Below are 22,345 nucleotides of genomic sequence, written 5' to 3'. Positions count from 1 at the left end.
ACTCTTTCCAAAGAGAGCCAGTATTTATGCTATTTGGCATATTTATTATTCAGTTAACCTATTCCTTATAAGTAAATCTTTTTCAGAATTTATAACCCTCCCAAGAACGATGGATGATGGACAGAAATAAATACAGAAATAGATACAGAAATATATATGGGGGGAAAAAAAGAAAACAAAACTTTAAATCTCTCTTGTCCCATAACTGTTATATTTTTTCTATTGTCCTTTGTTTCACTGGGCTATTTGTCATGATGCAGGGAAGCAAGAATCAAACAGTCTCTGAGAAATCTGGTTGTGAAATTCAGGGAAACAAATTGTGCAATCTGACATCAAACAAAGATCAGATGACCCGTGGGCTTCAGTTTCCTTGTTAATGAAGGTGAAAGGGCTCTGCAGCCAATATCTATTTTCTGGGATACTCAGTAGGACAAGTAAACAGGGATGGTTATACCTCTGGTTTTCCTGGGCAGGGTGACATAGGCAGATTAATTCTATTCACAAAACTCCTTATTTTACAGTTCACAGGGGACTACTCCATCTCTTTATCTAAAAATTATTGCTGTATTTGTGATGGATGAAAGCTTTAAAGAGAAAAGGGATTTACTTTACTTTCTAAGAGATACCCACTCTGCTGACAGCTAGACAGATTTGTGTATATTGCTGTGCTTGTCAGGTTCTGATTTTGGGGTTAATGCAGCTTGTCTGATAAAAATCATTACTGTCAGACTTACTCAGGTAATAATATTAACTGGCAATAGGGATATTGAAATTCTATAGCCCAACTTGCTCTGAGATCTGGCTATGTTGGTGCAGACCAGCTATAGAGGTGGGAGCATTATTGCTGCATAAACTCAACACAGGCACTGGAATCTCCCATCTCCAGGACCTGAGCTACCATCTTTACATAGTACTGCTCTGTGCTGTAAATATGTATCTGCTGACACCAAACTCATTTGGGTATTTGTAAGCTGGTGCTCAATTGCTTCATACATGTAACCAATCATTCCATGGGATAAAATGAGACTCTCTGTTTATCCAGTAATGATCAATCAACAACCATACTGCAGAGTGAACTGACTGAATAAAAAGCATATACACAAAATTTCTAGTGTTGTTTGTTAAAGAGTTTATTCTCAAAGAGGTAACATTATTTCAGCCTGAGTACGCCTTTTTCAAGGACTGTCTATGTAAAATTCCAAGAACTGAAAATAAACCATAAGAGGTCCACATATTTTCCACTCACAAGCAATCCTATTTTCTGAGTGAATTCTTCAACATTATTTAAATTCATCTTTGAATTGAGAATTCATTTAAATGAGGCCTAGGTTTCAGCTGAGGAGGCTGAGGGAAAACTTTTTGACTCCCACCCTTTACAGTCATGTCAGTGAAACTTGGACAGTTAGCTAAACCCACAATAACTAGAAGTTAGACAATTTCATGTGAAAACAGAAATATCATGGGGAAACAGGTAAGAATACCCAGTATTTCTGTATTATAAATTAGCCAGTAGAAAGAAAACCCATCTAAAATTCTTGGCATAGTTCTCTGAAAACAGGTATATACATAAATTCATTTTTCTTAACAGAACATTGATATTAGTATCTGCAGTTTCCCAGGAGTCAGATTTCTATGTGTTTATATTTCTATGGTTTTTTTTTCACTTTTTGATGTTATTTCCATAATTCATTATTTTTTATCTTCGTGGTTTTGTGTATATTTTTTCCTCTTCTTTTTTTCCCAAACTTACCTATGAATGTATCTGTGCTGGGAAATAGGTATGTTTCTAGGTTGTTCTTCAACTGGCTTATGAATGTGACCTTTCTCTTAAAACCTTTTTATTCTATGTATTCCATAGCTTTTGTGACTATTTACAAAATGTATTGCACATTATTGGCTTGATCCAACATACAGTGAAATTGAAGAAAAGACTTCCCACTGACCTTGACAATTGTTGGATTAAGCCATATGGTCCAAGTGAAAGCAGCTGCAATGAATAACACAAAAATGTAATAAAGAGCTCATTTATTTGCTTATTAAGCTTATTAAAATAACCTAGTGTAGATTATTCACTTTTCATTTACAAATTCAGATTCAAACAGTATCTAACTGAAGCTCCAGTATGCTAATTGCTGTTATTTTTAAATACATTGCGGTGCAAACTTACTACTTCTCCTCTTCTGGAGGTCCATTCAGGTCTTCATATGCTGCTGTATATTTTCCATAATCTGCTGAAGACTCCGTTGCTCAGTCGCAAGTTGTTCATCAATGAATCTTTGCATTTTTTCCCATTTTCTGGAGCCTTGCTCAATGCCTCGCTGAATCAGTGTGCATGTTAGTTTCACTTTTTTTCTGAGTGCTTCTGCTTTTCTGGTGGCATTTGGTAGATGGACTGCCAATCAAATGGCTTGGGCACCTATTCTGAGCTCTCCTTGACCAATAGCTATATATGGCTTTATGCTCTCAGCTGCTATTTGCTCAAACCAACGAAGAAGCTTTGAGATATATTGCAGGAATGCAGAATAATTTTCTATACTTAGATCGATTAACCTTTTGGCCTCACTGACTAGCTTTTCTTGGGAATGACTAAGCTGCTCATAGATCTCCTGGATTTTTTCTTTGAATTGCTTGTTATATTCATTGATTTTCCTCTTAGCAGCTGCAGACCAATATCGCATTTTTTCCTGAGCAGCAGATGATAGCTCCATGATCTTCTGTCTTCCTTTTCCTCCAACATCAGTTATAGCATCATAATACTCCTGGCTGTACTTTTCCACCAGTTCTCTAACTTGGTCTGTCAGGTGTGTAACTGAGTCAGCAAGACCTCTGACATATTTGTTGTGACAATCCACTAGTGCATCTGTTAGATTCTTCAGCCATCTTAGTACCTTGTCTTCCACTTCATAGTATTTCACTGACCATCCAAGTGTAGTTGGATCAAAATATTCCTCCCTCAAAGCCTTTACATAAAGGAGCAGCTGGTGCAGCTTTTCTGTAAGGTCCTGGAATGTCTTCTGGCTAAAATTTTTAAGCTGAGAAATGTATTTTTTAATATCTTCTGCCAAGTATCTCAGTTTCTGTGCATACTCTGAAGCCATTGCATCTTTGTACAGCTGCTGTGTTTGGACTTTGATGTCTTCAAAATTTTTGGATTGCAAGCTTCTCACCATTTCTTCTACCTTCTGAAAAACTTCTTGCACTATTTGTTTCAGTTGCTTAAGCCTTCCTGCAAAGTCAGCTTCCCGGAGAGTAGCAAATGTTTGCCTGATTTTTTCCTGCAACTGTTTCAGCATTTCTTTAATTTGGTCAAGTACATTACGACCTCTCAGAATTGTTTCAGAAGCAGGAACTCTAACTTCAAGCTCATTGATAGCTGCAATCAAGGCATCAAAATACTCCTGGAGTTTTGAAAGCCATAAATCAGTGGTTTTTGCTACCTTTTCTGTAGTCATAAGGTATATTTCTCCACCAGTGTACTTTTCAGTCAGCCCAGGGACCTGGAATTTTGTGGTCTTCAGGAATTCAATAGCTGAGTCAATTAGGTGTTTTATTCTCTTGTGATACTCTTCTATTATGTCAATTGTAGCATCCAAAAGCTTTGCTTTTATTTTTTGATAGTCAAACTGTTCAGCTTGATCTGCTGCTTTTTGATACAGCTGTTTAGCTTTGACCTTCATCTCCTGATATTTGCCAGAGGCCTCATTGGCAGCTGTGCGAAGCTGAGCATCTATTTGATCTATCTGTTTTACAGCAAATGTGTATGCTTTGTCAGCATTATTCTGCATGATGTTCTTCATCTTTAAGGTGGCAGCACTAATTTCCAGTCCCATATGCTCCTTATGATACCGATTAACATACTTATAGACTGCATTTGTCACTTTAGGTACTTTTTCTTTTAGACCCAACAGCAAGTCTTTGGCAGCATCCTCTTTCCAGTTGAATTTTATTTGAATCAGGCCATTTTTGTTGGAGGATATCTCACTTTTTAATATGTCAATGTCCTTCTGAGGAGCAAACTGAAAATATAGAAAAGAAAAAGGTAGCTTGTATATGAAATAAATCCACAATTATTTGTGGGCATATTTCACAGAGTCACAGAATCATTATGGCTGGAAGAGACATCTGGAGATCATCTAGTCCAACCCCCCTCCCAAGGCACAACCACCTAGAGAAGGTTACACAGGAACACATCCGGGCAGATTTTGAATATCTCCATAGAGGGAGATTCCAAGGCTTGCTCTGGTGCTCTTTCTCCTGTTGAAGTGAAACTTTCTGTGTTTTAGGTTATGGTCATTGCTCCTTGTCCTGTCCCTGGGCATCACTGTAAAGAGTCTGGCACCATCCTCCTGACACCCACCTTTGAGCCTTTGTATTTCAGCATCCTCATTTTCTATCTTAAATTGTATTATATATTAAGACAAATACACTATTTTTTTTATTGTGTGTTTGCTCTCATCTTGAAAAGTTATTTTGGAAAAAAATATATAGTATCAAGCTACTATGCGCCTCTTCGAACAGCAGCACCAGAACATAACTGTCTGTTAATGTTTAAAATTTGACTGCAAATAAGATTTTTCCTTCCTTTGTAATAAATGCCTCTCATGTCTCATAAGGCATGTGAATTACTTGGGAAAATAAGCCTACTCATTCTTGAAATAACTTAAAGTGAAATCAGAAAGCATTTTCTTCATATGAAAATACTAAATAGTTCAATTTTGTAATAATTTAAATCAGTGAGACAGTTTAGTTACCCAGAGTAATTAAAAATCCTCAAATGAGAAACTATTTACAGAAACAAATTTTCAATTTTTCAGTGATAATTCACTCATAATAGCGATTTATGAGTTGCTTGGGATTCCTAAATTAGCATTTCATTGTGGAAGATAAGATTTTAAGTTTGACATTGTTGTAGTATGCAAGAAAAACATTTTTTTTTAGTAAATCTAGTAAGGTTTTTAATTCTCAGAATGTATTGTGATGTATTAATGGATTAAAAATGACAGTCTATAGATGGTCTGACTTCTTCCAGTGGCCTGATTCCTAGAATAGCCACTTTTATCGTAATTATAAGTAGCCTGAAGGGTATACATTAAAGCTGATGGGTGGCTTATCTAAAAATGTGTTCGTACATTCTTCACTTTCAACGGGTGTTTCTTCTTGATCACAGGAGAGGGTAAATTAACTGTGTGGAGGAACTGAAACAGCCTCAGACCAATGCTACTTTTGGTATTGGAAAGGCCAATGTAAGAAACAAAAACTTTAATTACTGATAATATACTTTGGAGAAAGAGTGGTTAATTTATGTCTCAACATAAACATATACAAGCCTTAAAAGCAAACCTTTCCCCTGGCCACACCCAACCTTTTCACTTTCTTTTGCTCATATCAAGCTTACCCGAGTTCGGTAGTAAACTTTTGCTGTGAGAATGTCATCGCCCAAATCAATGACATAGCCCAAGGTCCCAGCAGAGGGTGAAGATACAGAGCCAGATGACCTGCTTTCCGTCTCTTCATAATGCATATGGATATCTATGAAAGTTGGGCTGATGATGTCTAGTGATGCACTATTTTCTGTGACGCTGCAATAACAAATGGATACACAGCTATGAAGAAATGCACAAAGCAAAAAGCCCAATGCAGGATGCCTAAATACAATACCACCTATTATATGCATGTAAACAATGGCTTTGTCATCAAACAAAAATGTAGGGGGTTACTGTTCATATTTCTTAGCCTAACATATTTAGAATTTCACATCACTCCAATTTTCCTGGTTTAAATAAAACTATATTGAGCTCTGCTAAGATTTTTCATTAAATTAGGGCAGCAAAACAAAACCTTTAGCTGTACTGCTGTCAGCTTTCTACAGTTTTGTATGAGCTGTGTTGTTTTAAACCAACACAACTAGAGGCAGTACTTTTTATCTGCATTTGTACTTGACTTCACAGACTCTGTCCCTTGGATATATTAACACAACACTTGCAGATCAAAACAGGCAGTTAAAAGGCCAAGTCTGTAATCTCTAGTACTGGTACTTCCAAATAAAAATTATTCTTTGATGGCTTGTGGTGACAGAGGTATTCAGTGAAAAATAACCCCAGCTATGCTGATGGTTGGATCTAGAACTGATTATAAAATACTATGTTTATATCTCAACAATTTTCTCAAATGGGGCTGCTGAGAAGGAACAGCTTTCCAGCTATCTCAAGAGGGAAAAATGCACAGCCAATAATGACATGGTAGCTATACGTGTTCTTATTAACTGTAACAAAGCACTCTGGGGCATTAGAGAGCAAAGCAACAATACTTCATTGGCAATTTTGTCCATTATCCATTATATTATTAGAGCAAATCTTTACCTAATTCCTGAAACAGTAAGATCTTCCTTGTAGTTTGCACTCATGTCACGATGTGAAAAGCTGCCAGTTGTCTTCATAACAAACACACCTTCTTCATATTTATAGTTTGAATCCACTGTGAAAAAGATTTCAGCTGTGTGTATTTCAAGAACTTACCAGCAAACAATGCAGAATACATATGCAATTGTACCTTAGATAGCCAGTTGTGGGATGTTTCAGTAAGATGTAAAATTATTCATTAAGAAACGGAATGCCCATAATGCCCCAAATAAAAAGACTCAAAAATATTTGATCAGCCAGAATATTTTAAAATTCAATTCTTTCTATATTTAGAGTAACATGGATAGAACATTTTGCATTCATCAGATTATAAATGGGGATTCCAATTTCTTGAGTGTTTAGAAATTTATTCTGATGCATATTTTTAGTATTATTATAAAATCTAGAACTCAGAGCCATATGGAACTCCAGAGTTTTTGGAGTTTAAATAATTTCTGAAATCAAATATGCTTATTGCCTAAGGTAAAACATAGGTATTTCTTTATCAGATAAAAAGTGAGCTTGCCTTCTCTCCTTTGCATGTAAATAATGAAGAAATGTTACGTTGCTCACAATTTAAAGAAACTGCTACACAAAAAAAGAGATCTTTCCCATTTTTTTCACAGTATGACATTAATTATTCAGATATATAGTCACTAACCTTCAGGGTGACGTGACTGAGATTCTGATAACAATTAATGAAAACATTCTGCTACTGATAAAAATATAGTCTAATGTCAATGTTAAATAGACAGCAACAACTGCATACAAAAAGTCACTAAAAAAAAAACCCAACCCTGAAAAAAGCTAGTATAAAGTATTACCCCCAAATTTGTGGCTTATTGAATGCCTTACCATTCAAGTCATATTCCAGGAATTGCAATGTTGAGCTGCAGGTAGAGTCAATGGACTGTTCAAAAGAGTCTTTTTTGTTTGTTAAGTCTGTTCTCCAGGTGACATTGTACAAAGGGGAAGCAACTTTGAATGATCCAGTCAAGGCACCAAATGATGGGATGTATATTCCAGCAGGCAAAGATAATTTGAGAGGGGGTATCTCAATTTTCTGTTCAGGAATTGTAATTGTAGGCAGATCAAAATCTGCAATCTTATTAGCTACTTCATCCAGATCTACATGGAAATTGCCAAGAGAAATACTCTTTGGAAGAGTGAATTGAGACACAGTTATTTGGTATTCAGGTACCGTCACTTCAAGATATGGTATTTTATATTCTTCTAATGTAATATAATTGGTTCCTACATCCACTTTGGGGAATCTTAATTTTGGCAATGTGGGTAAGTTGACATCAAACGGCATTGTGTTTAGAGTCTGTGGAACTTTTATGTTGCGCAAGTCAATAGTTTGTGCTGGGATCTGGAGAGTGGTGAAAGGAACTCTGAACTCTGGAGTGCTAATAACAGGGCTTGGAGCCTTTAGGTGTAACTCTGGAATACTGAAAGTGAAACCATCAGTCAGCTTATTCACAGGTATGGGGAAAAAGTAACCATCATCACTCTTTGTGTACACGAGGGATGCTGAACCATTTAAGTACTGTTTTCTGTCAGTACTGGTAGTGACATCCAACTTCAAGATATCCCATAAGCTCTTTTCTGAAATGGGGCACTTTATGTTTTTGAGGAAATCCATGTACGCTTCCAAAGATCCAGAAATATCAAACTTTGCCTTTGAGTTTTCATTTGAGAACTGCATGTCATGACTAAGAGATAATGACTGAATTTGGCCTTCACCCTTCCAGCCAACTTTCTGGTTTGCAGTACTGATTTTCACTGTGACAACTTGACTAACTGAGGCTGCGTCCAGGAAGGTATTTGGCTGATTGGCTTGAATCTGAAGATCTGCTGATAGGCGCCAAGGAGACAGCTCTAAGGTTGCTTTGCATTTCTGAGCCCCTGTTGTTGTGAAAAGAGGTGTATATCGTGCATAGTTCTTCCCATTGTGCTCCCAGACAGCATAAACACGACGGGTAGATGCTTCAACTGCAAGTATTTCTTTCATTTCATTGTTCCAGAGTCCATCTGCTTTGGAGTGCGCCTCAAGCTTGAGAGATGACCGAGCCCCATTAGCATTCAGATAGGTGTTTGCCTCATGGTCTAGATGTCCAGAAAATGCACTTCCAGTGTAAAATACTCCATCAATATCCCCATTTGTAGAAGTTTCTACTGATATGTAAGATGTAAGGCTCTCTAAAGCAAATTTGTGAGCAATTCCTCCCTTAGCACTGGTACCATATTTAGGAGTATTGAAATCATACATTAATTTTAGTTCTGAGGAAAGAGTGGGTTTAGACTTAGTATTTCCAGAAAGTTCTTGGCTGAAGTTAATTTTTAAAACTGGTGTGTTGATTTCCGCATTTGTTTCCATTGAAGTTTCCATGCTCCTCTTTGTGAGACTAACAGTGCTGTCATGATTTCCTCCTAGAAATTTGTTATTACTCAGGGACATTGCTGTGGCCAACTTCAGCCCCCTTTTTCTTGTCAAACTTGTTGAGACATCCAGCTTAAATTGCAGTGCATCAATGACAGAAGAGGATGAGACACTTAGTTGCCCAGCAATATCTGACTGATTGAATAGCCCAGCATTTGCAGTTAAAGTGATCACACTGGATTTAAATGAGAAGTCATAAGTAATGTTTCCCATGGCAGGAATTAAGATGTGGTTTGATGGGCTGTTGATTCTGAATCTAGGAAGCTTTAGAGTGCGTAGATCCTGTGGGACATGAAGGACTGGAAGCTCCAGAGAAGGTAAGACAAGTGTGTAAGATGGTACCGAAAAGCCAATAAATGGGATTGTGAATCCTGTTGTACTTACTTCTTTTGGAAGCATGTAACCAAAGGCTGGCATCTCAGCAGTAAAAGAAGAAACCTCAATATTGACAATTGGAATGGTGTATCCTGGAATCCTGAAGGTTCGTGGTAATTTGTTCAGTGAAGTCTGTATTTTGTATTTGTCAAATTTTGTTTTGGCTTCATTATATGACTTTGTGAGAAAATCTAAAGCGGTGTTTCTTCCTCTCTCAAAATACTTGTTGAAGAATATGATGTATTTATTAAGTGCTTCATGCACTGTTGCTAAAGGAAGTGGGATTACATGCATGTCTTTGTTTTTCTCATACCGAGCATTCAAATTTAAATCAAAGGATTGTCTTGTTGTCTTCAATAAATCTTTCAGACCTACCTGTTCCCACAGTGAATAATCTTTTAGCTGAGGAGTTTTGATTCCAGTGTAGGGAACCTGAAGCTGAGGAATGGTTAGAGGAATATTTAGGAAGTCCAGATTGGCATCTCCATTCATTTCAACATGAGCTTCAATTCTGTCATCATTGTTGCCAGCAGACATATTATGGGAATATCTGTACTGATTGAACCTGCCAGTAGCTTGCCAGTTGACCTGCTGAACAGAGGAACTGAGGGCAAAACCATAATTATTCAGGAAGTCAATTTTCCCACTCAGTTTCATTGGGAAGCTGATTTTCACATTTCCATCATTGTTTGTTAATAGACGAATTTCAAAAGGCTGTGCCAAGAAGAAAAACTCATTATTTACAGTTCCAGTAATCCGTCCATTGAGCCGAGCATTGTGAGAGCCTGTTAATTCTACTTTCATTCCTCCAAGCTGTCCTAAGCCTTTTACATTCAGAACGCTACGCCCCACACGCTGTGACTCAATTTCAGACTGAATCTGAAGTGTTGCATAATTTAGGACACCGCATTCATATCTCATAGCTTGGTTGACTTTTAGGTACTTATCATTTATTCTGTTGTTGGCAGAAAACGTAATAATGGGGCCCTCAGCCCTGAGAGTGGCATGGGAATCATGAGTGCCTTCATCAGAGAAATTAGGAGAAGCAAATTTCCAGTTTCCTTTACCAGTGGAAGTAAAAGCTATGTGTCCTGCTTCTACCTCTGTTGTCATATTATTCACCAAATCAGCCTGGCTGGAGAAATCAGCTTGTGGAATATTCAGTCTGTGGGAATATGCCGTTCCACTCTGAATCCAAATTTTTCTTTGCAGCTTGACCATTAAATTATTCTGTAGTTCTATTGAATTTTTTGTTGTATATAAGTTTGCTCTAGTTTCAGCTTCACCTTCTACAGAAGTCCCTAAAAATACTACTTCATTGGTGTGATCAACTTTAAGAAACCTGTGGTTGACCTTCATGGAATTTTTAAGATTCAGCTGCTTCATCTCAGGGGCTAAGAGACGTGAATCTGCAATAACACTGAAAACTAGGAAGTCTGATTTGGATGTTGTTTGAGCTGAAAGAGAGGTCACAAATTCTGGACTGTTTGTGGATGTTGTAGTATTATGAACCTCAGCTTGTGCAGACAGTGTAAAGAATGGAGAGATGACTCTGAAAGCACCAGACAATTTGCCAAATGTAGGGACAACCACAGTATGTGGGATACGTGGAAGCTGGAACTCTGGTATCTTCATGTTAGGAATCTGGAGCTCATTTAGATTTAGCTTTGGAACCAATAATTCTGGTATTTGAAATGATGGCATTTGTATTTCTGGGAAAGAAATGTCGGAAAAAGGCATATCTCTTATCTTCAGATCTTTAAAATACAAATCAATTGCTGGTAACTGAAATTCACCAGACATGAGTTTGTCTATTGTTCTCAAAATCTGGAATTTAATCTCATTCAAATCAATTGTGTAGGAAGGAACCTTAAAGGTATTTAGAACTGTAAATTCTGGAGTAGCAAATTTCACTGGGATTTTCATGTCCTTTAGTCTCTTAATATTTATCTCATAGGAGGGGATATGCAGATCAGTCAGTGGAACAAAGAAGTCTGGTGTTAGAAATGTTGCTTCCCGAAGACTTCGGAGACTAACCTCAAAGGCAGGTATAGTGACTATAAGCGCTCTGATTTCAGGGACTTTAAATCCTGTTTCAACAAACTGGTTTAAATTTTCAGCCCATTTTTTTAGATCATACTGTTCAGCCAAAGCAACGATTTTCTTAAAAGTTATGTTCCACTGGTCAGAAATGTATATGACAACAGAATTATACAATTGGCTTATCTGCTGAAGATACCAGTGTAATTCCTGGGAAATATCCATTTCAGAAATCCTCTCTCGCAGGTCTTCCAGATGTTCATTTACCTTGCCTTTAAGGTTAGCAAATGAGTTTACGAGCTCCTTGAACCAGTTAATTATTACAGCAAACTTGGTGTCCCTTAGTTGTTCAACATATTTTGAAATAACAGCTCTAAAATCTCTCATATACTGTTTCAGAGCTTCTGCTTTCTGTGGAAGCTCAAGATTTCTGAGTTCCTCATTTATTTTCTGAGATACTTCTTGGATTTTCTTATTTGTGTCATCAACAAACTGGTTATAGTCGAAAGACTTGAGCTTTTTAATAACCACATCAAGGAACTTGTTGACTTCCTTTATCATCATTTCATAATCAAAGGCTTGCACTTTCTTGACAGCATCATCAATAAAAGCAACAACTTTATCAAAACATGACTTCACATCAATATTTTTCAGGTAGACAGTCAGTTTATAGACAGTTTCTTTTATTCTGTACTGGTTAAGCAGTTCTATCATTCTGTCCATTAAAAAATATACCTGCTTATCAATTTCATATTTTACAATCAGTTTGTGCATATGATCTCGAAAAGCGCTGATCTTTTCAGACACTTCATACTCCTCCATCCAATTTAGAATAAAGTCTTTGATTTGTTCAAGAATGTCATTAATTTTTTCAATTGGTAATGAAAGCTTCAATTTTCCTAAGACTTCTTTAGCATCGAAGGTTTTAATCTGCTGTTTCAAATTTTCTGCAATGTGTCTGACATCAGTATTCTGAATCTGAATCTTGAGTTGTTCTAGGCTTTCCTGTATTCTGGCAGTAATCTTATATTCATCATCTACGTTTTTAATCCAAGCCAAAGCACTGTTTCCGATTTTGCTAGGATGATACTGGTAAAAAAAAAACTGAATTTTTTGAATAGTGTCAACTACAGTCATTCTTAATTTATACTTGTTATCTAGATCTGTCAGTGTTTCAGCTATTTGATCAAGAAGCTGAGTAATAAGTTCTTTAATATCATAATGATCTTTGATGTATTGCTCAATTTGTATCAGATAGACCTGCAACCGAGACAGTATTTCTTGAAGATTGTCCATAACTTTTTCCAGCATAATTTGGAGGTCATCAGATGTTACTCTGTAGTCCTTTGTGAAAGCAACCAAATTGTTTTTCATGCTGCTGACTCTGCCTTTCATATCTAATTTGTCCATGTAATCATTAATGTGCTGTGGGATTTTATCCAAAGTTGCTTTGTATTTTCTCATATGTTGCTCTATGTCAATGTTCTTCAGGTAACTTTGTATGACCTGCAGTGTGGATAGAATGGTGCCTCTGACTTGTTCAAAGTAAACTGGTAAATGTTCTAAGAATGGTAGGTTAATGACATGAATATCTTTATTTTTGTCATACTTCACTGAACCAGAGATGCTGAATTCTTGAGGCTGTGACACACTGTCCCTGAGGCCCAATGCATCAATTAAATTAACTGCTTCAGATGCGAATGGTAGTATGACTGACATATCAATTACAGAGAGATCTGCTAAAGTTCTCCCACTAAGTTCCACACCAGTCTTTTCTGCATCATTGTAAGCACTGAGATCTTGTGAATACACGTTATTGTTTAGCTGACTTTTCAATTTCCAAGCACTCGACTGCTCGGATGGAGTAAAAAGCATATGAACTTTGTTATCAAGCAGGGTAGTATATCTTCCTCTAGACCTCAAGCTATGACTGGTAGATCCTCTGTAATCATGGGAGAAAGTGAAAGCAAGAGGCTCTGCTTTAAACAGGAATTTGCTGTAAAGGTCTCCTGTGTGTTCACCCATAGCAATTAGCTTTCCATTGCCATTGGTACGTATGTCAGCAGAGATAGCAAATGGGGCCATAGTGGAACGCACAGCATTGCTGAAACGGAGAGATCTGGAATCACAATTTGTGTCAATAGTCACTGAGGAAGCAAGTCCTGCCACATTCAGATGAACTCTGTGACTCACTGTTGCACCTTGAACATTCACGACTGTATCTGTTTTAAAGTTTGCAGCTAGATCAGCATATGTAATGGTGTAGGTATGCCTTATTTCATCTGCTCCATAGGCTCCTCTGATGTTGCCACCTAAGTTCAGCTTCAAAGGCTCCAGAAGAAGTTCTGCTTTGTTGGAAACCTCTGTTTTAGTGTATTTAATATTATTGCTCAGTTTAGCTGCAAGTGAGCTAGGCTGCAGCTGTAGGTCAAAAACATGCTTGTGGAACTTGTCAAAGCTGAAGCTGTTGTCTAACTTTGAAGCAAATGTTAAGGATAAGCCAGGAATATTCAAGTCATTTGTGTACTCCAACTTAATCTGTTTGAATGATCCTTGCAAATTATTTGAAAACTTGAGTCCTTCTCTATTAACTCTGAAGTTTAAAACATGTTTGTTGTCCATACCCAGAACTGTACTCTGATACTCACTTCCCAGCGTTATTTCCGTTAGGCTCACTCTTCCACCTAGATTGAGTTTTGCATTGTTTTTACCATAGCGCCCATAAGAAGACAGAGACATGGAGCCTCCAGCAGTGTCAAGTTTGGCATTCATTTCACTCTGCATTGTCAGTGGACTAAACTGCACAGTTGTGGTTGCACTGCTGGCTAGACCGTACTGATTCACATTGAGTGATGATTTATGAGCAGCTCGATTCTTTTGATCAGTTATAGAGATATCAGTGTTGAAAACAAGATCCTGGGAATTGAGAGAACCTGCAAATAAGGCATAACACTGGGTTTGCTTGTAAGTGGCTTGGTACTCAGATCGAAGTGCTGCCATCTTCTTTGACAAAATCAAATCAAGCTTATTGACACCTGCAATATATCGATACCGCCCGTTTGTTTCAGATGTAATTTTTAGCTGGCTGTTTTCATACTTCAGTGAAGCTGTGTTTTTTAATAGTCCGCTTTGTACATCAGAAACTGAAGTAATGGAAACTAAATCATCACTGTATCTGCCAGATATCTGATTGGTAGCCTGAAGGTAAGAAGAATCCAACTTCAGATTGGATTTTCCTTCTAAAATCCGTCTCTTTTCATTGTATGAGCTGGACAGAGTATAAAAGCTTCTTGCAAAGACAGAAGCCACTTCCAGCTGCCCTTCCATCTTGACATTATTGATATTCAAGTTACTAGTCTTTTCAGATACAATATCACTGGAAAATGAGAGCTGAGGACCCAGAGTACTGGATGCCATAAGTGATATGGTGTAGTTTGCAACTGGACTAGGTTCATAACTCTTTGTCCTGGCCACCTTAAAAACTGATGTTAACAGTCTGTGCTTCAGGTGATTTTCGTATGCACAGATGAATCCATTTCTATTATATGATGCTTCTCCAGAACCTAAAATAGGAAAAAGAAGACAAAAGTAATGGTATAATTTATACCTTTTTATCTTTAGGACTTTGATGCCAATGTTACTGCTTGAATTGCAATTACTGCTATTATACCATTTTGCTTTAAAGGCAAATGTTTTGGTAAATCATGAATATTTCTGTGAAAATTGTTATTATTTTTACATTTGGGGCTAAAGTTTTGAACTATGAATAAATTAAATCTCTACACTACTAGATACAGTTCTGTAAAAACAATACAAAGTTATGTCATTATTTAAACTTAAAGAAAGAAGATTTACTCTGAAGAATAACCCATATTTAACGTTCCTGGTTTTTAATGTTTTCTTTATCATGCTTCATTATGGTGGAGCATTTAAAAAAGACTGAAGTTAACTTGTCCTTTTGCAATTTGAGATTTCAAACTGCAATTTGAGGGGAGCTAACTGAGAAACACAAGTCTTAAGACCTATCCAGCCTGCATCCAGGATAACTGCTATGTAGTTTTGGCAGTATATGGAAATATATAAAGGACTTTATATATATGTGTGTGTGTATATATATACGTGTGTGTATATATACATATATATATATGATTTGAGATTGTACAATACCTTTCTTGTTTCTAAGCAACAGGAAAATGAATGTGCTGTAACTGATACATGGAATATATAGTAATTAAAATAGTTTTGCTGACATTGCAGTATTAGCACACATTCTTACCTTTCACACTGTAGGAAAGTAGCTCAAAAACCGAATCAGCATTCGTTGTATAAGTAGTTATTATGCTTGTTGTTTTCTCTGTCGTGCTATTAGCCAAAATGTAAGCTGCTGTCCAGTTGTAATAGTTGCTGTACACATTAGCAGAGACCTCTAAAGCACCAAGTAAAGGCACATGAAGTGGATAGGATTCTGGAACAGTAAATGTTGGGATTCTGTACTCCTGAGACGGCACACTTATTCCCACTGACTCCACTACCAGAGGGGGTGTTTTAACAGTCTGTGGCACATTTATGTCATGGGATGATCTTCCACCAAATGGCAATGGGATATTTATTACAAAACTGTTTTTATTTAAGCTGTATCGCATCCTTCCTTCACTAGAAAAAAAAAAATAAATTACTCTATTAGAAACTCTAAGTCCATGCAGCATATACAGAAATTTCCACAATTCCTATTATTTGCATGATACTAAGCTTGCTAACATGCTTATACCAATGTCCTGACATTATGTTTACATTTAGAAATGTAATGTAATGATGATCTATTATTACTGTCATTTTTTAAGCACTTCTCTATCAGAATTTAGTGAAGGCACTTCTGATATTGATTAATTCTGTCAATGTTTTTTCTCCTTATTTCATAATCAGTGAGACTCATAGGACAAATAGCCCAGAAACACATTCTTTCTGTAAGACCTTGCATTAGAGTTCACATGTTCCTGATTCTTTGTTCAGAGCTTAACTAATTTTAGCTCACAGGTGGAGAGTGTCATTCAAGTGGCTAAATACACAACTGTTATGAATCTTGCGTTTGATTTTCTACTCTGAGAATCCAACTCTGCTTCATGAACTTTGATGAAAAGATGTGTTGGCATGAAAATGATCCTCAAAATTAAGGTATCTGAATGAAAATAGCTGTCATGTAGGAAAAAAATCCTCCAAAACCACTGCAATACTTGTGCAACATGGCATGCTGAGTATCAGAAAAAGGTGATTATATTTCTTCTTAGAAAAACAGTGATGAATTCTTACAGAAATCCATGAAAATTCTTGTTAGCATTGGAAGTTCTAAGAACCCAAATTATAAAGAATTTATCTTACTGATTATATGCATTTCAAAAGATTCATACAAATATTCCTCATTTATTTTATTCTGAATAAAAATAAATGAAAATCTAACCATTTCACCAGAAAGTAGGACTGGAGAAATGGATTGTCAGCTGAAAAGCTTGTAGGGAAATCTGTAATTGCAAAAAGGCAAAAGAGGAGGAAATTCACCCTACTTATGCATGAATAATTAGCTGGCAAAGATGCGTTTCTTGTTTGCCTAATTGGTCTTTAATATTGCAAAATCTTTTATTTTCTACACTTAGAGCACATCCTAAGATGTAAACTAATGAAACATTTTTGAAATTTGTTCTTTCCCATCAAATGGTTAAGAAATCAACATGACAGAGCAGTACAAGTTCCTATTATTATTATTATTATTATTATTATTATTATGTGCTTTGCTGATAAGAACATAGGAGAAAAAACAGCTTTTTCCTTGTGTATACTTAGCTTAGGAATACAATGGAAGCAATAGAGATGTGTGTCATTAGCCTACATTTTCATATTACTACAGTGTACATGGAAAAACAATGCTAAGAGAGATGAAATGCAAGTTTGTTCTCCATCTATTTTGTAATCCAATATTACACTACTGTAATTTATATTACATTTCAGCCATCAATATTTACCTAGCTTATGGGAAACTTCAGACGTGTTTCTATATATCACAGTGGTAGCTCCGAGTGTACTCTGAAGACACTTCCAAGCAACACTGTTTCTTAAATTCTTATGCAAAGTCAGAGCAGCAATGTGATATGAACACTAAATAGCAAGAACAATATGTGCTAGAACATAGTGAGAGCAAATTCTGGCAGGTGCATCAGTATTTTAAAGCCTAGAACTACTCTGGCCGATTTGCCGTCTAATTTCCTAGAAACAGAGTAAATATGTTTATCTTCCTTCCAGTCTCTTTTTGTTTTTCAAACCTTACTTAGGAATTTTAAACATATTAGATGATTTCTGTCAAATCTGGCAGAAGGGTAAAACCCTCAGGGTTCTAAATTCATGCAAGTTCTGTGAAACTCTCCATTAGGTGGACGAGATGGGCCCAAACTAGTGCAAGCATCCAGTCCATATGTCTACAACTATGGCACATGCTGCCTCTGAACAAGTGACAGGTGGAGTCAGACACGGGAAGAGGTCAAAGTACTATATTAGTGGAGGTCAAGCAGTATATGCAAGGCAATGAGAAAAACTGTCCAATAGGACTGCACAGAAAAAAGTAAAGATATTAGGGTTATGATCAAAGACAAAGGGCCTGTAGGGACACAAGGCAAAAATCTGGGAGAATCCTGGCTTCGTCACTTCTGTAGCTTGGAGTAAAGATTGTTGAACACTGTATTTTTGTTTAGTTTTCATTACTATATAATGCAATACTTCAGGATATATTCAGATAATACAGGATTGACTGTTGTAAAGTCAAATCTGTATTAAAAACATGCATAATTTCCTCCATACAATTTAATCTCTGTGGTCTTAAAATCTGTTATAATTCCATTTTTAGGCTAATGTTTAGAGTAATTTCATGCTGTTTTATAAAACAAAGTAAGATAAGATATCTCAAAAATATTAACAAATATCTATTTTCAGTTTCCTGTGTGACTGTCCTAATTTCTCTCCATACCTTTTCAGGAAAAGTTCTTCAGGAATTCTGATAACAGGCAAGTTAATGTTCTGAATGTTCAGTTCCTGCAGTCCACTTAGCTTGTCTTGCAGAGTCTGGGCATAAGGGACATCTTTTGATGCCTTTTGCAGCCAGGTGTTGGTTGCCTGCAATAAGGAGGCAGGCAGGTTTTAGGACTTTCCACTAACTTATCTGAAAGCCCTTTTAACTGTTCATATACTGAGCCTTAGGCATCTGATAAAGTGTCTGGCTCAATCAAAGTTGAAAATATACATCTCATTCAATCTGATGAGTGCTTTTACAAGTAGTTCCCATTTTGGCTTTCATGGGGGAGGCAGGAATTCACCAGGGCTTTATGGTCAACCTGTAATATCTACTGTAGATCAAAACATACCACAATAAATTGTGACACAATATGTCGCAGTGTCATATCTGTATGAGCCACTTTCTGATCCAGTAGTTCATTGGCATGCTTCTCTAAAGTTTTTGGGTAGTCTGAAAAGTCAATCTGGAAGGCAGAAGACATTTTTTTCACAGCAGCACTGGCACCTGAATTCCACTCTAGCTCAACTTTCTCAGAATCTGAAAATCATCAATTTAAAAGAAAAAGTTAAAATTAGTAATATTCTTATGATATTTAGGGATATATTGTAAACAAATGCAACAAAATGTTTAAATTTATAGGTTGCACTTGTGGCTCATGCTTTTGTTCCTACCATATCTGAGAAGAACTCTTTCTGAAATTGAGTTTCCATGAGTTGTTGCAGCTGAGCTCATCTCAAGATACCCTTTGTTTGGTGAATAATTAACCAATGCTTCACTTCTAAGTTCAGTTTGCAGGCGAGGAATAGAAAGGGTGCCCCTTAACATTGCCTCTCCCATTCCAGCATACCTGTGAAAGCAAAAAAGTAGCTGTGAATGTAAAACATTTCACTCTGCTTTTTCAGTTATGTTTCAGGAGCAATTTCAGCATTTAAATCTATAGTAAAGGCAGAATAGGTGTTAGAAAAGGACAAACTAAAATTTGTAAACTCTGCCCCAATTCAACTAGTGTTTTCAGCTTCGCTAGCTACTTTGGGTAATATGTGGTAAATTATTATAATGCTTTGTGCAGATGCACACTATAATTCTGTACTAATTCTGTAATACTAAAGAGGATGGAAATACATACCTGTCTTGGTAAAGTTGTACCTGAAACAAATTCTGAACTCCTTACTTAAGCTGAATTCTCTACTAAGGATAGAGACTGTGGCCATGAATCACATATAAACAAAACATTTGACAAAATATATTATGCCACTGGGCTTCATTTTCCTTTACTCACACTTATTTTATATCTCTGTAGCTTTGTTGACTTGAGCAAACTTTAATATTATGTTAGTGCAAATGAAAGGGAATTGAGGTCTCTGACATCTGTCCAAAGCTCCCACTGATATCAGAGGCAATTCTGCATGAACAGCAAAGACAAAGAGTCCCTGGGGCACCATCAAGATCACAGAATTCCATGGAAGATTGAGGTTTATTAAAGAATGTGATCAGCTCATTTCACTATTGGCTTGTGAGGCAGACAATTTTGGAAGCCCTGGCAGGCTGAACATTTTTGTTAGCTCCCCTGTAGATGTTCCCGGAAATATTCTCATCATGAAGTGTGGGAATTTTTACAGGAAGCTCTCAGCTATTTTGGTTTTGTTGCTTATTGAGTGCCATTAGACTTTTTCATGGGGAGATGTAATAACTTTTTGTAGAGCTGAACATAACCAGTAAAATGTAATACTTATCTGAACAAACCTGGCCTGTTTATATCCTTGGATTATCACACCTGCAATAACACTAGTACAATGTCATTTTTGTAGTCATGTGTGTGCAAACACAGACGAACTAGCTCAAGGAACTGGTAATACAAATTATATATATACATACAGTAGGAAAGATCACTTGGTGTATTAGGTGTATACATGACATATTTCAAATAAAATACCTCAAGGGTTTTTTTAAGAGGGTTTGAATGGCAAGCTTCTCTGTCTTTTTGTACAAGCAATTTCTTCACAAAGGGATAAAATTTTCTACATTCAATAAAACATTCAGCTATCTTATACAAAGATGTAAGTGGTTTTCTGAGTTACCTCATCTGGCCAGTAAGAGTAACTTCAGAAATCTTCTTATTGTTAAAGTCTAAGACAAAGGTGTATGCTTTCTTCCCAGGAATGGATTCATCAGTAATTCTGAAGTTTGTACCAAAGTCAACATCAACATCAGGAATGTGGACATCACTGGTCAAAATCTTTCTGTCTCTGTTGTACCTGAAGGTCAGTGTGGCCTCATGCTGCTTTACACCTGGAAAATACAGTGTACTTTGGTTATTTGCAAACATGGAATCTGTTTGGACTTTTCTTAAAAGGAGAATAAAAAAGGATCAACTGGAAATCATATCACCCTGAAGATCTAATGCAACATTTGATGAGCTTTAATCAGAAACTGGGTCATAAAATCATAGAATCATAGAATACTTAGGGTTGGAAAGGACCTTAAGATCATCTAGTTCCAACCCCCCTGCCATGGGCAGGGACACCTCACACTAAACCATATCGCCCAAGGCTTCATCCAGCCTGGCCTTGAACTCTGCAGGGATGGAGCATTCACAACCTCCCTGGGCAACCCATTCCAGTGCCTCACCACCCTAACAGTAAAGAATTTCTTCCATATATCCAATCTAAATCTCTCCTGTTTAAGTTTCAACCCGTTACCCCTTGTCCTGTCACTACAGTCCCTAATGAAGAGTCCCTCACCAGCATCCCTGTAGACCCCCTTCAGATACTGGAAGGCTGTTATGAGGTCTCCACGCAGCCTTCTCTTCTCCAGGCTGAACAGCCCCAACTTTCTCAGCCTGTCTTCATATGGGAGGTGCTCCAGTCCCCTGATCATCCTCTGTCATCTATTATCTCATCTTCTAAACACACCACATGCTGATCCACTAATCCCATCACTACGTCTGTCACATAAACTTGCCATCCCAGAGATTCTCCCTTTGAAAAAATTTTCTGGTTATGCAGTTCTTCTCACTTTTTATGGTTTACTTCCATACTTAATCAGAAATGATATTTTTCTCTTGCTTATAGAGAATTGATTAACGTCTCATCCTTGCTTCTGTTCACCAGTATCATAGTTTCATTTAAAACTTGGGGAAGTATTTCGAGGATATAAAAATAGCCTATGATTTTGAAAATCTTGCACTGGGATTGCATATATGAAATGAAATGAAGTTAAAGATTTGGCCTATTTGGATGTGAAAATGGCATTCTATGTTATACTGTTAAGAATTCTATTATGATTTATTCATACGAACCTTTTTTCTATTAAATGACACAGTTCAAAACTGAGGTAAACCATACTGTTTCTTTCAAACTCTTACCTTCTGCCTGAATAGCAAACTTTAAGGTGTCTATCAGGTAATTTCCCTCTCTCTGCAGGTCGTAGTTTGCGCTTGCAGAGTATTCCTTCACTTCACCTGTGGACACTATTTCAACTTCAAATCTAAAGAAGGATTAAACAAATGTTTTGTAAATAACTATTTTGTTCATGACCACAAGCAGAAGAAATCATACAGTTCTCAATAGCTCTCCTGAGCTGCTCCTGCTAGCCTGTTTTTAAAGATTTTTAAAGGTCAGCTTTATGTGAGAAGATGCTGTAGATGCTAAGCCTTAAGAGAGAAGGTTAGTTAACACAAAATAAACATAGCTAAAGATGATACGACTTACCTGGATTCTCCAGTCAAGGGATAATATGGAGCTGCCTCTGTGGCACTGGCATTAGAGTACAATAATTTGGTGCAGAAATTTAGACCAGCAATGAAAGGCTTGCATGAAGTCCAGGTTTCTCGATTCTCAATCAGAGGTGGAATCTCTTCACTTTTGGTTGGAGACACCAAATGTAGTGTATTGCTGGAACAGAAAGGTGAACCATTTATTCCCAGGACACGTGTTCAGACATTGTCCTATTAACAAGGTTATTTTCCAAATAAAAATATCACTTATTAAGGTAGGGGCTTAATGAAATAACATTTGGTGGTTAAATGAAAAAGTG

At 36.8% G+C, this 22,345-nt stretch overlaps 1 protein-coding gene across 1 annotated transcript in view; it reads right to left on the bottom strand.

Moving 5' to 3' along the window:
• Nucleotides 1–1,114: 1,114 nt before the first annotated feature.
• APOB (apolipoprotein B) overlaps nucleotides 1,115–22,345 on the bottom strand; it is a 38,000-nt gene continuing 16,769 nt past the window's right edge. The window contains 13 exon segments of the mRNA XM_005146446.4: nucleotides 1,115–2,374; nucleotides 2,377–2,410; nucleotides 2,412–4,016; nucleotides 5,396–5,579; nucleotides 6,360–6,474; nucleotides 7,254–14,819; nucleotides 15,533–15,909; nucleotides 18,266–18,411; nucleotides 18,660–18,847; nucleotides 18,982–19,157; nucleotides 20,389–20,599; nucleotides 21,675–21,796; nucleotides 22,021–22,203. Coding sequence (XP_005146503.3) covers nucleotides 2,193–2,374; nucleotides 2,377–2,410; nucleotides 2,412–4,016; nucleotides 5,396–5,579; nucleotides 6,360–6,474; nucleotides 7,254–14,819; nucleotides 15,533–15,909; nucleotides 18,266–18,411; nucleotides 18,660–18,847; nucleotides 18,982–19,157; nucleotides 20,389–20,599; nucleotides 21,675–21,796; nucleotides 22,021–22,203 — 11,089 coding nt within the window. The 3' untranslated portion in view covers nucleotides 1,115–2,192.

Source organism: Melopsittacus undulatus, chromosome 3, assembly GCF_012275295.1.
Source record: "Melopsittacus undulatus isolate bMelUnd1 chromosome 3, bMelUnd1.mat.Z, whole genome shotgun sequence".
NCBI classification, from domain to species: Eukaryota; Metazoa; Chordata; class Aves; order Psittaciformes; family Psittaculidae; genus Melopsittacus; species Melopsittacus undulatus.
The sequence above is the reverse complement of the archived record's forward strand: the minus strand, read 5'-3'. Positions and strand labels throughout refer to the sequence as shown.